Source organism: Apostichopus japonicus, chromosome 12, assembly GCF_037975245.1.
Source record: "Apostichopus japonicus isolate 1M-3 chromosome 12, ASM3797524v1, whole genome shotgun sequence".
In the NCBI taxonomy this organism is placed as follows: Eukaryota; Metazoa; Echinodermata; class Holothuroidea; order Aspidochirotida; family Stichopodidae; genus Apostichopus; species Apostichopus japonicus.
Window position 1 is genome coordinate 33,265,772 of NC_092572.1, and position 15,199 is coordinate 33,280,970.

The 15,199-nt window shown below is 37.3% G+C and overlaps 2 protein-coding genes across 7 annotated transcripts in view; one reads left to right on the forward strand and one right to left on the reverse strand.

The window, feature by feature from the left end:
• Window positions 1-15,199, reverse strand: part of LOC139977744 (uncharacterized) — an 831,623-nt gene that overhangs the window by 429,033 nt on the left and 387,391 nt on the right. The gene's annotated exons all lie outside the window — the stretch shown is intronic.
• The window catches only part of LOC139977732 (uncharacterized), a 96,651-nt gene continuing 86,194 nt past the window's right edge, over window positions 4,743-15,199 (forward strand). For 5 of the 6 annotated variants that reach the window (XM_071987286.1, XM_071987284.1, XM_071987285.1 and 2 more), the window contains exons 1-2: window positions 4,764-5,135; window positions 6,341-6,413. In XM_071987286.1, the coding sequence (XP_071843387.1) occupies window positions 6,382-6,413 (32 nt within the window). In that variant the 5' untranslated portion in view covers window positions 4,764-5,135; window positions 6,341-6,381. Of the gene's footprint in view, window positions 5,136-6,340; window positions 6,414-15,199 lie in introns of all 6 variants that reach the window. The other variant, XM_071987289.1, reaches the window with a different exon arrangement.

The window sequence follows — 15,199 nt, forward strand, 5'->3', positions numbered from 1 at the left end:
TTCCGGGACACCATCACTTATAAAGGACATTATTTTACTACACAGGATATTGACATTATTATACTGAAAGGCACCCTGGAACACTATTTCATATAAATTAAAGGATACTTTATTGTTGGGATCGGACATTCATAATACCATTTAATGTGTTCAACTATACTGATGTCGTGGAATATCTGATGTCGTGGAAGATATGATGTCGTAGAATACTTAATGTCACCAGCAGGCCAACTCACCAGAACATACTTTTAAATTAAGTGTACTTACTTTAACATTTGGGTGCGCAACTCACAACTGTAAGTTATATATTTAGTTATTTGACTGGGCCCAGATCAGCTGTATATTGTTTGTTGTTCATAATTGTAATTTCTTTTGATCCAATCTAGTTGAGTTCTCCATTTTTTATGTGTCTTGCTCTGTGTTTGGTCATCACACCAAACCCAGAGTTCTCTGATCAAAAACAAACATTTATTTTCAGTGGCTAACACCCTTACGCATATGCAACATCTATTACGCAGAGTGGTATGACGTAAATGATGAATATTAAACAGAGGTGGTAGACCTTCGACAGGGATTGGTCGAACTATAAGCTCTTGCATGTAGAGAACGAAAGATGAGAAAGTGATGACCCATGAAGTGTACCTGATACTGCACTGATCAGCCATTTAAAGAAAGTCGAGATCATGTTTACAAGTGTTATTCATTATCAAGTCAGTTTGGTAAATATACAAAATATTTATGAAATATTTTATGCTCTAAGACGTAAAAGGGAAACGTTTAAAATACGGCGACATTTTAAGCAACTTTAAGGAAGCTCGGTTGTGATTACAACTCGAACAATAGAAGAATGAGGGTTATGTGGCAGGGTTAATTTGGTAATCCTAACGACTTATCTATATTCTTTTACTTCTACAGATGTAATGTTATTTTTCTTCATTCGCTAATACTGCGAACACTAATTCCGGAATGGTTAGTTACCGAATGTCTCCCTCAATTTAACGCCTCGGTTAATTTAATGTGCACGTTGGCGGGGAGAGGGATCAAACTTTGTCACACAATATTGGTATTCAATGAGGAGAAAAACACCAGAGCGTTTGAAAATGCTACACTCAAAATGTGAACACTAACTTATTCCCGGAGTCAAAGAGCATGTCAGTAGAAAACGTCTTATCTATGCTTGAAAAGGTCTATCTATGTATGGAAACGTTTATCTTTGCTCTACTGGGACCTCGGAATGTAAGGAATTTGCATGCCAATGCTTCATACTGTTAGTTTCATCATCCAAATCCGACAAATACTTAACAAACAAATATTTTATTTCGTTTGATGGACTTACAGAATGTTAGTCCTTGCCAATGTGTTTGTTATACTCATTTCTCGCGTGTAACTGAACATGCCTCCATGAGTCCGTTTCTGCCTACCACGAATATACTTGCCCACTGTATTTTATATGCCCGAGGATCTGTCCGATACAAACGTCTTGGACATTACTCCAAAGAGGGGCGTGAACTTATGCAAACCACAAAATTGTATTTTTATTTTATTGGATTTAACTTTTCTTTCAACTTTTGTAGTTATTACATCAGTTAGTAGGGATTGCATTTATAGACCGTCATTTCTTTGTTGCAATGGGGTGAAGTTATTATTGTGTCACATTATCAAGAATGCTCTGACCTAGAGAGAAGCATGGAAGAGTAGGACTAAATCTAAACTAGACATCATTGAACTTGCAGGCAAGTTTATCAAAACTCAGTACTTATGTCAAAGTATATCAGTTTGTTTTAAGATTGTCCCTAAGTGACGTCAATGTGGGGATAACGAATTTTTTTCAGGAAGTTTTGTCAGCCATACAGGGTAATAATGATCCATCTTTTGAACGAACTTTCAAATTTATCCAATTTGAAATTTTGATAGTAGGTGACAGCAGATATACGGTTCCCGTGGTCGTAAGTGTTAGAGAGATTTTAAATGGTGAAGTAATTGAACACAGTAAATATCAGTCTCCAATGGCAAAGGTAGATGTTCATCTGTGCCTGATTGTCCCGAGTTACTACTTTGGAAACCTTATTACACCATTTGAAGTTTGCATAGTGTGAATTAATAATAAAGCTGGGTTAGAGGAGTTAAATTGGCCAAATTATCTTTCCCTATTTGTTTTAGTCGACAGTATGGAAACCATATTGGTTACATATTTCATAGTTTGATATTTAATTGTTCAGATAGAAGGTTGATTACTTATGCATGAATTCTTTAATTTTCCGGCCTGTGGGTGATAACAAAGGTAGGCGTATGGCAATTTGTTCATAGAGGGACTGATGGGCAGGGTAGGAGAGTGGAGGCCGGGAATTTAGTGATGGAACCGGTCCCAAAACTCTTAACCTGGTTCGCGTCTCCACGGATCGTCGGTCTAGCGGGTACGCGTTCATACGTACTCAATCTGAAACCAAACTCGGCCAATACCATAACATGGGCCTAATGTTATTACGAAATATTGGCTATGCGGGCCTTCAGTCACGTAATGGTAAGAATGTAAACAACTGTTCGTTTAATTAAATTTACCTGATAACTGATTTGTACATCCAACACCTGTTCTTTCTTTGCTTTGCACGTGCTCCAGGCCGGGCGCGGCTATTTATGGATAGATATTTAGAAACTGTAATATTATTCAACCCTTATTATTAAATAGTTGAGTCAATGTTATACTTACAAGCAAATCAAATGTTGTTTGATTCTTTCAAGTATAGAGAGATCCTGTTCATTTTTTGTTTGGGACCTACCACTAAATTACCGGGGGGTGGTCAGTTTATGAGCGTAAGAGTCCCTTCCGCCTCAAACTGACAAAGTAAAATAAACTAACTTACTAATAAATTACAAGGTATTGAGGAGTTTAAGGGACTAAGAATGGTTTGGGTTACAGCTCAATCATCATAATTCTAGAACTATTTGTTTATAGTGCACATTAACACAGTGAGTTTTACGGGAAAAGATTACCATGTGACAAAATCTACAATTCTTACAATCGAAGCTGGGGCCTTCGATTATTCATATGCATAAATCTTCTATGCGTATAATCGTACACTGAGAATGAAGACCTGAAACCGTTACAATAAAAGTGTAGAATGTTTGAATAACGACTACGTATTTGGGATGCGTTCCCGTTTTACGGTTCGCCCTGTGGAACAAATATAACATATTTTGTACCCGTATTAATTCGAATATAGACACGTATATTTTATTAGTCAATCGGAAGGTCGATTTATATGGTTGTCTTAAATCGCATATTAATTCAAATATATACAAGGATGATCAGCTGATTTAATACTTGATATATTCGAATTAATACACATATATATTGGAATTGTATATAAACTCCAATGAGTATGCGTAAAATATATGGTATATGTGTTTCCCCAGGGCCTACCATTCCCGTTCGAGCAGCTCATGCAAGATTAAACTAGGATCGGCCTAACTGAAGAAACAAAGAACCAACGAGGAGTAGGGTCAGGGAGGAGGGGACCAGACCGAGCACCATCCTACCCTGGGAAATCCATTCTAAACTGCAGAACCCACCAAGTGACCGTACTACCACCTGCGGACATACTGTCCGTGAACAAGGAACTCCTTACTTCCATTGTATGGCTACACAATGGATGCTGTGCGTGTGATTTACTGTTACGAAGAGAAAGACTAACCACTGTAGCTGGCTTAACATGTCAGCAACCTTAGAATATCGAATACTGTCAAATATTGACATAGAATAATAAACCACTCAACCTTTGTAACTTTAGTTGTGGAGCTCAGTTTAATATAAATGTGTTATTCATTGTTCTCTCGTAGCGAGTTTAAAGCACAAAGTACTTGTGAGATTCAAGTTGACATTATATGGAATTTATGTAAAAGCCCTTGTCGGGATCCAGGGAGAATCCCCAGAGCTGTAGGATTCAAGATATTTCTTCTTTTTTCACTGCATTGCATGTAGACAGGTCTCTTGTAATCTTAAACGCAGAACCATAAGACAGAATATAGACACATTCCAAAGATGGATGTGTTTCATTGAAATACCATTCAAAGTTCCTATATGGTCTCAGACGGCGATACCCGGAAGTTGCAGTATTTTGTTTTGGTTAATTTGAGCGTAAAAGAGAGTGCTTCAGAAGACGACCCGGATTTCTTACAATTTGAATTTCATGTAAAACATGAAAATATTAATAAATTAAACCGTGGATCACCGATAAAGCGTGCTATGCGGAGATGGGTTAGGACGTGATCTCTAGTCCCTTAAATTCCCTCTGATATGCAATAGATACAGGTTGGTTTTTGCACTTCCAAAATGTTTGCCCCATTAACTGTTTGCTTATTCTTGTGTTCAATTTTGCAATTGCCGGTGCCGCCACTGCCAGCAAAAACCAAAAATGATTTAAAGAAAAATTCCGGCGACTGTCAGGAAAACGTTGAAACTTGATATCATTTCACAATGGTAGTATAATGTGTGGGTGTCACTTTAATCACAAATTTCTGTTCAAGAGTGCAAAACACAGCTAATTCTAGTTCACCACTGACTTCCTGGAATGACACAGTGCACAGACTACATACTATGTATTGTCATTGTAATACAAGGAAGCTGGTGATACATCCGTCGTGTGGCTACACGATGAATATCATATATCCAATTTACTGTGAAACGTACTATTAGAGAGGTAAGATAAACAGGAAAGGAAAAACTACTCTAGCTGACTTGAATAACATATCAGAAATCTTCTAGTTTCGATTGAGTATGTATACGTGCATAGCACAAAAGACAATCAACCTTTGAACCGTGGAGCTCAATGCACAGTCGCGTACGTGTACAGTGGGCGTTGTTTATCAGTCACGCGTTCAGTATTGATATGTACAGTGTTGTTCAGTGTAATAATCTGCTTTCATATTGCCACTCTCACAACTCATTTCTATTTATCGTATTTCCATAACGTCGTTCTTACTACATTGGGGTAACTTCCTTCTCTTCGGGTTACATATCAAGATACTATTCGTGATCATTTTCAGCTCGGGTGTGTTTTTAAGTTGACGAAGAAGGATTCAAAGGATCCTTGGTTCACACGGCAACATCACACAAGTGAATTAGAGTGGTTTTCAATGTAAGTGTTACCCTTTCTGTGTGTATTACAGCAGTACACAGTTATTAGTATGATATTTGTCAATGGCTATGGTTTAGAAGGAAGCGTTATGGGGTTCCCCGGTAGCGGGTATACATAAGCTTAAACAGAAAGGTAGTCTATAGTTTAATTAATTAAATTAATTAACTGAGACCACCATCTTAATATACCGCTTCTAACGATAGATACGGCTATTTCAATGTAAACCCTTAATATAAACCGTTTCTACTCCAGGAAGTGTAGGTTAACAACTTCCTGATCAATCCAAGTAATATGTGTTTCATCATGGCAGATGATCTTGACAAGCTTTATATTCCTGATATATAATGTTAACTTACATTATTAAATGTCATAAATTGTCTACTTATTTATTGTATTGTTTTCGTACATTGTGCATGGAAAAACACAAACAATATAGAACTGTTGCCAGATACGTTCATCAAATTTTGTGATGAATTAAGTTTTCCGGTGATTATTTTAGACAATGAACTTCAGTTCAGCTATGGGAATATTCTTTGACTGAATTGATATAAGTATATCAGGTTTAGGTGTGAAGTTCTTATAGCGTTATTACTGTAGCTTACATATCACTCCATAATAAAAGCATTAACTCCTAGTGAGTGGTCAACCTCAATTCAGGTGAAAAACTGTAGACTCCTCGTGATGCTCTTGCAATGTAGACATATCTGTCAACTCGAAAAATACGTAGTTCATTAATGGAAATCTTAATGAGAGAACTAACATGTTTGCATCAATATTTCTCACTGTTACACTATTTTGTTTATGTACATCATACTAGTTATTTATTTAAGCCTACCATTTGATACTGTTTTTGAGGTACATTTAAAACATATACTAAATATAATCTAATTTGACTGTACTTAGTTCAACACATTAATTCTTCCAAAGATTCAATCACTTCTGGGACGCACTAATTTTATGCTGTATATTTCTTAACATCAATGAAACCTTGATTCCAAATTATGTGTTCCGAAAGTAGCCTTTTGAACATGTCTACATAGAACAACAACGCTGTGCGTATGTTAGACATATTTATCTATATATAGTTTTCAAATCAGTATATATTGAAGGTGCAATACTGCTTACTTATACGAAAGACAAACATTTTGCACTTGTGTTATATGATTAATATGAACCTTTAATTAAGTACTATTATTCCGGTTCAGTTGAGCAGGATCGCGTGAACTTTTGAGATATCTGTCAGAAGATGGCCAATATGATCCGGCCCACCATCACACCGTAAGTAATACCCTATTTAGTAACCCGCCTTAAATCAATTGCCTTAAATGTGACCCGAATCCCACTTTACCGTCTTAAGTTCCCCATCTGTTTTGACTGAAGGTTACTCCCATCTTCGACTAAACGAATGCTTCATTCTAATATTTCATGAATATATTTTAATATTTTAATATTATAATATATATAATATGTCATGAATATCTGTTCCTTTCAGCGATGCTCTGGTTAATTTGTTCCTCCGTTCTATTTCATTAAATTGGCGGGGCATAAGGAATTTGGTTGATGGTGATGTCGTTGTTTGTGCGGTTGCGTCTCAGTGTATGCGACACTGTGTTTGTACACACAATAACTCAAAAAGTATATGATGGCCAAAGTTAATGCATTGTATATGGATTTGTCTTTATGTAAGTAAAAGAACCCAATTGAAATTGGTGGATGCAAATAGACATACGACGTCAACTGATGTCAAAGTCTGAAAACTGAATAAACAAGATACCTCCAGAAGGAAGGACAACGTCGTTAAACTTCACAGCCATAAGCCAAGCTCGGATGGACTTAATACTTGGTGTGTGTTATTACTTTAATGAGGACAATAATTTGTTGTTTTATATGGAGAATAAAGATCACTTGCGTTCAACACAGGTTACAGTCTGAAAACCTTGTTAACACTCTTAATTAAAGTTTAGATGAAATTCATACGTCGTACGGGAATCCATTTTAGCCAGTTCAAGAAACTTATTATGTTCTAATGAGGTCCAAAAATTAAAACCTTGTAATAATAATAATAACACATAATCTTTATATAAACATACCTTCAAGCTTAAAAGCATACGTTGTAAGACACTTTACCGTAGTGAGTACAAACAAAGCATTTTGTTATGTTGGGGTCAAAGATCATGTCAGGTCAATAGTGGTCAAAGTCTGATAATGTTGTTGTGACAGTGCCACAAATATTGAAACTTGAATGGGCTGAATGTGTGGTATAGAGATCCATATTAGTGAGTGCAAGAATCATTATGTATTTAAAATGGAATCAGTGGAATCATGTAAACACCATCACTCCAGAGGTGCAACTTAAATGAACTTCATAATTTGTAAGTACATGCACCTGGGTCAGTACAAATATATTGCTTTTTATGAGGTCAAAGGTCATTCTATATAAGACGTCAACGTCACTGATACATTCAGGACTCACCCGTGTGTAGAAACAAACAGGTATACTTAGCACACAGACCTATAAATATAGTATTACTCACTGGTGAAATCTCAGTATTCATTAATGCGGCCGTAAATCTGATTTTAATTTCTTTATCTCTCTTCATAATGAAGCAAGAGGGTTGCGCTCTCGTATTTGAGGCTGTGTAATATGAATATTAGAAATAATGAGGAAAAATGCGAAATTTATATTTTTTGAAATTCAAAGGGAAGTCCTATAGTTTGTGTGTGTGTGTGTGTGTGTGTGTGTGTTAGGTTGTTCTGTTGAGATACATTTCATAGTTACAGGCACTGCATTTGCTAATATATGTAAACAGCCGCTTTCACCCTCTTGTGAGTTATTCATGTGACATTGGCGGCAATAAGCTCTTTTTCAAAGCATCGTTTCCCGACAGCATGTATCTTGAAGGAAACCTCACGATAGAGAAGAATATCAAACAAGACTTAGATACTGGCAGCTTTGTTTAACTTCACTAGCTTAGACATAGACATGACGGTAAATCACATGTTAATTTAACGTCCCCCGCTGTTTTTTTGCGAGCGATTTATCGGCGTCTGCAGAAAATATCTGAGCGGTCAAACAAATGTCGGGATCTCGATAACTGGTTCATTGATTTACATTAAAAGAATCATCATGTTAACTGCTTAATCGTCAAATATATTCGAAAGAGGCCCGGCGGGGTTTAGAGGGCCAAGCCCTCAGACATTGAAGCGTTTTGAAATATTTAAGTGGCGTATAGCAAGGAGCAACAGCCCCCCCCCCCCCCCACAGCCCCTCCCCCCTAAATCGCTTTACTTACCATTTTGGTGGGTGTACGAAGAGACGTAAGAAAGTGATTTTTTCTTTTAAACGTTGTCTTTGGCGGATGGGCGCAAGGTTATTTTATTTTCGTTGGGATCCCCTTACCAGAATATTTACGCCGCGGTGTTATTTCTTTTCAAGAGGACCATTCCTTGGGATGTGTTTTAGCCCTGGTGTCCTGGATCTGTGTAGGTTTGGATATTCTTGTTCTCGAATAGCGCTTTGAAACACACACACATATTAATTTTCAGAGCGATTTTGTTTTATATCACTGGAATTTGTTTAAAGCCCTGGTGGGGGGGGGGGTGACGAATTCACCGGAAGCTGTTAAAGTGTGAGAAATTCCTTCGCAGAGACTTGGAAGCATAATAAATGTGAGAGAAATGAAGTACTTTCACATTTAGGATACAAATAAATAAGTGGTTTCATTTAATTGTAATCCCGACTCGATATTCGTAAACACAATCAAGTGCTGAAACAAGGGCGTAGGAACCGAGGGGCTGGGGGGGGCGCCAGCCCCCAGTGAAAAATATGGGGGGGGCGGAAGTATCATTCCGCCCCCCCCCCCGCTCCGCAAGTCAGAAAACCCCTTTTTCATTTCCAAATGAGAAAAAAATATCATTTGGAGCACCAAATTGCATCTAAGGCCAGGTGAAAATGTAAAATTCTTTACAAAATGGAGTGAGTGTTGAAGTGTGCTTTATTGCACCAAATTGCATCTCAGGCCACCTGGAAATGAAAAAAAATCCAGACCCCTCCCCCAGGCCGGCCATCAGTCTTCAGCCCCCCCCCCACTCACAAGTACCTTCCTACGCCATTGTGCTGAAATACTAACTAAGAGACAAACCGCACCGCTCCAACATCCCTTAAGGGTTGTAAAACCAGCCTGAATTAGCTGTGATTGCCCCACCGCTCCTTTTGATTGATTGAATGTATGCTCCGTGTGATCCTCGTAGACTAGAGTTTCCGTTCAAACATTAATGTATCATTTTACTTTTATGATTGATTTTATTGTATAGATGTCATACAGATAAAAGCCAGATTTATCTATGAATGATTAGCCAGGTTTATTATTAACGTACCATTAATGTAGTTTGTCGTATAAATGAGGTATTTGTATGATTTGATTTGATTAGTAAACAATGAAGAGCTGTAGATATTTTAAACGAAAGTATAAGTTAGCTATAGGCATTTCTCATGCCATATACAACCATTAAATGTCTTTGAAATATCCATATTATATTGAACCAGAGGAACTTTCCTCAAGACCCCTTCCATAAATCTATTTTTTGTGGTTCGCATTTCGGGTTTGGAGCTCAGATAACAGATTAACGTCGTATACGGGCAATATCATAAATTTTGGTAATTCACTAAAATACTACATAGTATTTGAAATTCCCTTCTGAATGTGCTTCTTTGTGAAGGATATAAGCGTAGACAAGGGGTCCTTTTGTTCATGGAAATGCACTTTCTATATGATATGTCCTTACAATTAAGCCTATCTTTGATAAGAAGATGACGTCCCCTAATGCGAAAAGCACCTTGCGGCCGCTTTGTAGAGTGTAAAACTTTATTTGATAATGAATTGTGGAAGCCCGCCATCTATTTTTACATTTTCGCTGTATTTACATTGGTATGGCGCCATCGATTTAAAAACTTTCGCTCCGTTGTGTATGTTTGCAAAATCGTGCATAGGTCCTGGATCAGTTCTTTTCTGTTAGGTGTTGTACTTCTGATAGTTGGCCAAGGGACAGGTATCTTCCCACCCGATCAGTATAGGGCCTTATTGTTTGCTACGCATGCTGCAGACAACTGCAAGCTTTGTGGAGATCCTTAAAGGTCGGTATAACCAGTATGTGGCCCTAAATTATAGAACGCTAAATTTGCTAGAAGTTTTCAAAAAGTACTTTCCTTCAGGTCTTTACTCTCCAAATTGTTCTCAACATTTTTAAGGAACACTCAAGATAACTGAAAATCCGAGTGAGGAAAATTTCCTTGAAGGTTGACATTAAAACATTTTTGACCAAAAGTGACCGGCATATTTGAATGATATAATACAATATCTTTCTTACCCGCCCGTTTCCTACTTTCTTAGCGATGTTTTCCTTGCTGTTTTTGCTCAGTTTTTTGCTTCCTTTTATTGAAAGAATGGCCTCAAATCGTATGAAATTTATTGGCCTCAAATATGTTATATATACATAGAAAGTAGGAAACGGGCGGGTCCCTTACAAAAAAATCCCACGTAAAACCCATAGGAAATCGACCATTTCCTATAGGAATAAGCAAAATACTGTGGGATTTTCAAGTATATGTGGGGTTTTCAGGAAAATTCCTATGGGTTATTTACAAATCCCACATTACTTATCCCACATGGTTTTGTTATATTCCTATAGGATTGCAAGATTATATGGGATTTACCAGAAATTCATGTGTTTTTTTTTACAAATCCCACATTATTTTGGAGTTGACGTGGGAATTCCTGGAATATTCATGTGGGTTACCATAAATCCCACATGAATTTGATTAAACCATGTGGGATTTAAAGTTAACATGTGTTTTTCGGCACACTCATGTGGGTTTTTTACAAATCCCACATGAATTTGCAGTTTGTGTCGATTTTTGAAATATTTATGTGGGTACACCTGGTGTAATACAAAATTATTGTGGCTCTTTTATTTTTGGGGGGAATTTGTTTTTTGTGCATCTCAGTTGTTGTCATATTAAGTAGAATCCTTGTGGCTTTATGAATTACATGCAGTACTGAGACTTTATTATTCCTTCTAATTATTGAATATTTCCATGCATGCCTAGGTGAGTGAACCCGGTCTCACATGTAGAGTTTACTGGTTAGTTTCACTCCACATGCAAGTGTAGTTAATTATTTTAAAACTGACAAATATGTGAGCTTTTTAACACAAGCAAAACCCATGCAACTTTCCTTTGTGATATAGTCTGTTTACCAACGGAACTGGCATAGGAGTATCCATTGTAGTTCATTTTGCTGAGCAAGCATCTCATATACTACCTCTAACTAGTGCCAAACAGTCGCAGAAATCAGTTGAAGAAATTAATATAAGCCGTGCCCAATTATTAATTCAAAATGGTACCAAAATCAGCACGGGTCATCTACTAAGTATGGGCCGACCTATGTAATAAGTATGAGTTTTATCCAACTTACAGTTTGGTTACAAGCTTGGCATCACACAGACAAGCACATGCTATTGGAAATTTTCTTGTATAAAAAAATGATGGACTGAACCTTTTTGAAAAGAAAATTATATGACTCATTAACCTCAAGTATTCAAGAGATACAAACAAGTGTAGATTTTTGTTCCTCTACTTTTATTAAACCTTGATTCTCACACAAAGCAAATATACATTATTAAACGGAAGTAATATAATTGTTTAATTTTGTCTAACCACCCCTCACAGTAACCCCTGCCACCAGAAGGCAAAGAATATGTTGTTGGTCCCGCAGATGTGTTATCATTCACTACAAAAACAAACAAAAAAATCCCTGTAGACACACAAACAAGGACTTTAAGCAGCTGTTTATATGGTAACTTCTCTCACCATCAATTGCACTCGAACAAAAAACTGTATTGTTAGTTTGTTGGATTAACATCACAACAGATGTGTAAAATTTGGAGAAGTCCGCTACCTTTCAAAACCAGAATGAAAACATTTCATGGTTCCTTGCTGCTGTTCATTAGTTCCATTCATAGGAAAATTTCTAACAAAGCCCTAATACAACAACAGCAATTTATGCCCCCAAGCTTTTGTTGCCAAAGTAATGCTAAGCCCTGATATCAATTGCAAAGCACATCAGTGTGTGAAGACTATCTACCATTATCAGCATACCAAGTTTGACGAAATTCCGACTAGTAATAGTAGCCAAGTAATTGCAATTTGGAGTATTTCACGTTGGACCCCATGACCTCATTAATATTTATGATATGAGCACCAAAATCAACAGGGTTCATCTAATCACTATGGGCCACCCACCCACCAAGTATGGTAATGATTGGTCATTCCCTTGTTGAGTTATCGTGCATACAAACTTTTCATAACGAAATATTGCTAAGGCCCCCCCCCCCTCATAAATATGCATGATATCAATTGCAACACACATCAGTGTGGGAAGACTCTCTACCAATATCATCATACCAAGTTTGACGAAATTCCAATAAATAGTAGTCAAGTTATTGCAATTTGGAGTTTATCACGTTTGACCTGTGACCTCATTAATATTTTTTTAACTTTGACCCCGTATAACTTCGCACACGAAGGACACACAGGGGTCAACCTATTGACATTTATGATCAGAAGGTACCTTTGACATCTGAAAATAGCATCGAAACTGTAAAAATCCTCAAAACACGAAAAGGTCACCAGAGGTCAAATTGAGGTCAAGGGTCACCCAGATGCGGGTCGACAACTGGATTACATTGAAGCAACTCCCAACCTTAACGGACAGTTCGTTCTCAAGTTATCACAAAAATACTAGTTTTTTATCATTAATTGACCTTTGGTGACCTCGGATCACATGACCGTTATGTTTGGAAACGATCCCTTAACTCATTCACAACTACTCCCAAAATATCCACCGTGTCACACCTTGGAACTGGGAGTTATTGCATTAAATGTCTGAAAATTGACTTTGACCTCGTATAACTCCGCACACAAAGGTCACACGGGGGTCAACCTATTGACATTTATGATCAGAAGGTACCTTTCACATCTGAAAATAGCATCGAAACTGTAAAAATCCTCAAAACACGAAAAGGTCACCAGCGGTCAAATTGAGGTCAAGGGTCACCCAGATGCTGGTCGACAACTGGATTACATTGAAGCAACTCCCAACCTTAACGGACAGTTCGTTCTCAAGTTATCACAAAAATACTAGTTTGTTATCATTAATTTACCTTTGGTGACCTCGGATCACATGACCGTTATGTTTGGAAACGATCCCTTAACTCATTCACAACTACTCCCAAAATATCCACCGTGTCACACCTTGGAACTGGGAGTTATTGCATTAAATGTCTGAAAATTGACTTTGACCTCGTATAACTCCGCACACAAAGGTCACACGGGGGTCAACCTATTGACATTTATGATCAGAAGGTACCTTTCACATCTGAAAATAGCATCGAAACTGTAAAAATCCTCAAAAGATGAAAAGGTCACCAGCGGTCAAATTGAGGTCAAGGGTCACCCATATGCAGGTGGACAATCGGATTACGTTGAAGCAACTCCCAACCGTAATGGACAATTTGTTCTCGAGTTATCGCAAAAATACTTGTTTTTTATTGTTATTGACCTTTGGTGACCTCGGATCACATGACCATTAAGTTTGAAAATATTCCCCTATACCATTTGCAACTTGTCCCAAAATATCAACCGTGTCCCACATTGGCACTGGGAGTTACTGCACTAAATGTCTGAAGATTAACTTTGACCTCATATAACTTAAGACACAAAGTCACCTTGGGTCAACTTATTGACATTTTTGATCGGTGAGACATGAATATAGAATCAAACTATAAAAATTCAAACATTTTTTCTTTGGCCATTTTCTCCCCCCAAAATACTAGCTTTTTAACATTAATTGACCTTTGATGACCTCAGATCACATGACCGTTAAGTTTGAAAATATTTCCCTTTACCATTTGCAACTTGTCCAAGAATATCAACTTTGTCACACCTTGGAACTGGGAGTTATTGCATTAAATGTCTGAAAATTAACTTTGACCTATAACTTCGCACACGAAGGTCACACGGGTGTCAACCTATATACATTTTTGATCGGAAGGTACCTTTGATATCCAAATCTAGCATCAAAACCAAACATTTCTTTTTTGCACGTTTCCTTCCAAAATAAGCACAAGTAAGCACATGTAGTTTTATCTCCTGATTCCAAAAAACAAAACGAAAAGTCTGTACAGCCATCCTAACTCCGACCGAAAAACTTTGACTCCATATAACTTCGCACAAAAAGGTCACCAGGGGTCAACCTATTGACATTTATGTTCAGAAGGTATTTTTGACATCTGAAAATAGCATCAAAACAAATACAATTAAAGAATGAATACCCGCAATACTGTACAAAATGTATAATGAACACGATCCGTAATCATCTGCACTTTAAAATAATGCAATAAGTTTGTCAACAGGCGAGGACTTTTACCACCTCAATAATAGCCAGGGCAACCCATGCCAGCTACAACCATTACAGGAATTTCCACCTACCTGTTCCTAGACAGTAGGAATTTTCACCCTGTTGACGCTCTATAGCTGTCCACAATGCCTGGCTAAGATTCAAGGACAATCTCTGAGACAACTTTAAACAACAGTAACAAATGATGTTCAAAATACAAAATCAGTTTATACTCTTTAAACAGCAAGCAGTACAATACTCGATAGGTGTTATCATCAACTGTCAATACAACAAGCCAGGATGACAAACATCGTTAACGTTCTGTAAAACCCAACGATACAATGCATAGATGCCACCATATACCCAACCTAACCGGTACTGTAAGTTGTAACCTTACACTTAACAGTAACACTACAGTATTATAGTACGCAATAGCACCCACATGCTTTACGATAAACAAGACACGCTATGAACCCGTAAGACCAAGGTCCAAAAACATAACCTAACATATGTACTTTGTACATAAAAAAAAACCAGCTGAAATGGCCAAGATCAATCTAATTCATACCTATTTGGCAAGACTATGCAATATGTTACTCCATCAATCTC